General features: G+C 41.7%; 1 protein-coding gene across 1 annotated transcript in view; it reads left to right on the top strand.

The window, feature by feature from the left end:
- The first annotated feature begins 1,021 nt into the window (after positions 1–1,021).
- Positions 1,022–1,869, top strand: part of LOC105364394 (prostatic spermine-binding protein-like) — a 9,891-nt gene continuing 9,043 nt past the window's right edge. The window contains exons 1-2 of the mRNA XM_011502310.1: positions 1,022–1,052; positions 1,153–1,359. Of these exons, the coding sequence (XP_011500612.1) occupies positions 1,022–1,052; positions 1,153–1,359 (238 nt within the window). The remainder of the gene's footprint in view (positions 1,053–1,152; positions 1,360–1,869) is intronic.

Genomic DNA, 1,869 nt, shown 5'->3' with positions numbered 1-1,869 from the left:
CTCGAACAGTGACTTTGCACATTGTGGCTTTGATCGAAAGCTCCGCATTTTTCTTCGTGAAAAAGTCCTCGGAATTGGCCCTGTATGACTCGTTTAAGCTGGCACGCCAAGTCCGATACCACGACTCACCGTCTTTCTCTCCCTTTAAAAGGGGCCTTTCTCTTTCTTCGGAGTTCATTGACAGTCTGTCGCGGACGATAGTAGCGTCTTCGAACCTAAAAATAAGCCCCTCGAGTGCTACCGAGTCAAAAGAATGAGAGTTAATGCTTCGCGTTTCACCCGAACACCACCCGTCCAAATCAAGGTTGCCGAGCAAAGAGTGCGTGCTTCTCTCTCTTTGTATGTATGCGCGTGTGTGTGTTATTGGCGCGCTCGCGCCCGTGAGAGAGAGTGTGAGAGAGAGAGAGAGAGAGAGAGAGAGAGAGTGAGAAATAGGGAAGAATACAGGCAGGCTCCGTCCATACACTTTCAACGCCGGTCGAAGAAAGAAAATTGAGAATCGCTACCGACACCCCACTTTTTCACAGCTTTCACTTTTGACGATCTCGCCCAACGATTAACCACAAAATTTCTTTCTTCTCTCACCCCCCTCCCCCCCAATCCCCACCCCCCAATCCCCCCCCCCCGCCTGTCACCGACCCGCCATCATCCATTGAATCCATTCCCGTAACCCCTTTAATTTTATTTTTTCGACCATTCACCCTCTTCCCCCTTTCAGTCCATTTCTCCTCTTCTCAATTTTAATTTTCTTTTCATCATTCAATTCCATCTTTCGTTGCGAATGACGGCTCGGCGATTCTCGATTTTGATAACTTGCCAGAGGGCGTTTGTAACGGATTCCAAAGTCCGGCATTATTATGCTATCAGCGATTGATTCCAGCGGCATGTAAATGGATACGGTGCCAGCGAGTCTCTATATTGTACATTTTTCAAAAAATCACGTTCATCCGACTTTGCTTTTGAAGAAGCCGTGACTTCGAGACTCGATATTATTGGCTTGCTAGTTCCGTTCCCATAAAGAATGACACTAATGACGACTGTTTTGTTATTGCGCAATTTTCGATGAGTAACTATTTATTTATAATATTAATAATTATGATGACATTGTGAGTGATAATTATCATGACGATGTTTGATGATATGGAATATCAGACGACAAAGACGATAGAGATGACGAGATTCATTATGATGATTACGATGATTATAACGTCGATGACAATGGTTATAATGACGACGACGACGATGATAATGATAATGACGCCAACGTCAACGCCAACGTCAACGCCAACGTCAATGCCAACGACGACGACGACGACGACGACGACGACGACGACCGTTCAGATAATGATAACGACCATGGTTCTCGTTGTCGTCGTGGCCGCTATTACTACTACTATTATTATTATCATGATCATGATCATCATCATCGTCGTCGTCGTCGTCGTCGTCGTCATCGTCGTCATCGTCGTCATCATCATAATCATCATAATAATCATCAATATTATTATTATTATCATTATAATAATAATAATTATCATCATCATCATCATCATCATCATTATCATCATCATTATTATTATTATTATTATTATTATTATTATTATTATTATTATTATTATTATTATTATTATGAAACAAGTTTCATTAACGTTCCTCTTAAAATATTAATAAATATTAAAGTCAGACTTGGGGCTTGGCGAGTTGCTGCAACTTATTGTGGGGCGCGATCGATGCTCGATGCCCGAGCTCTAAAGCCAACTCTTCATCCCTCGTTTATTAAGCAGCGAATGACGGATACAAGAAAGAAAAGTGATTCAACTTATATTTACCAAGGCAAGAAGACTATTATGCGATTACTATTCAAATACG

This window comes from Ceratosolen solmsi, unplaced genomic scaffold (assembly GCF_000503995.2).
Source record: "Ceratosolen solmsi marchali unplaced genomic scaffold, CerSol_1.0 scaffold10, whole genome shotgun sequence".
NCBI classification, from domain to species: domain Eukaryota; kingdom Metazoa; phylum Arthropoda; class Insecta; order Hymenoptera; family Agaonidae; genus Ceratosolen; species Ceratosolen solmsi.
This window is presented reverse-complemented; position numbering and strand designations above follow the sequence as displayed.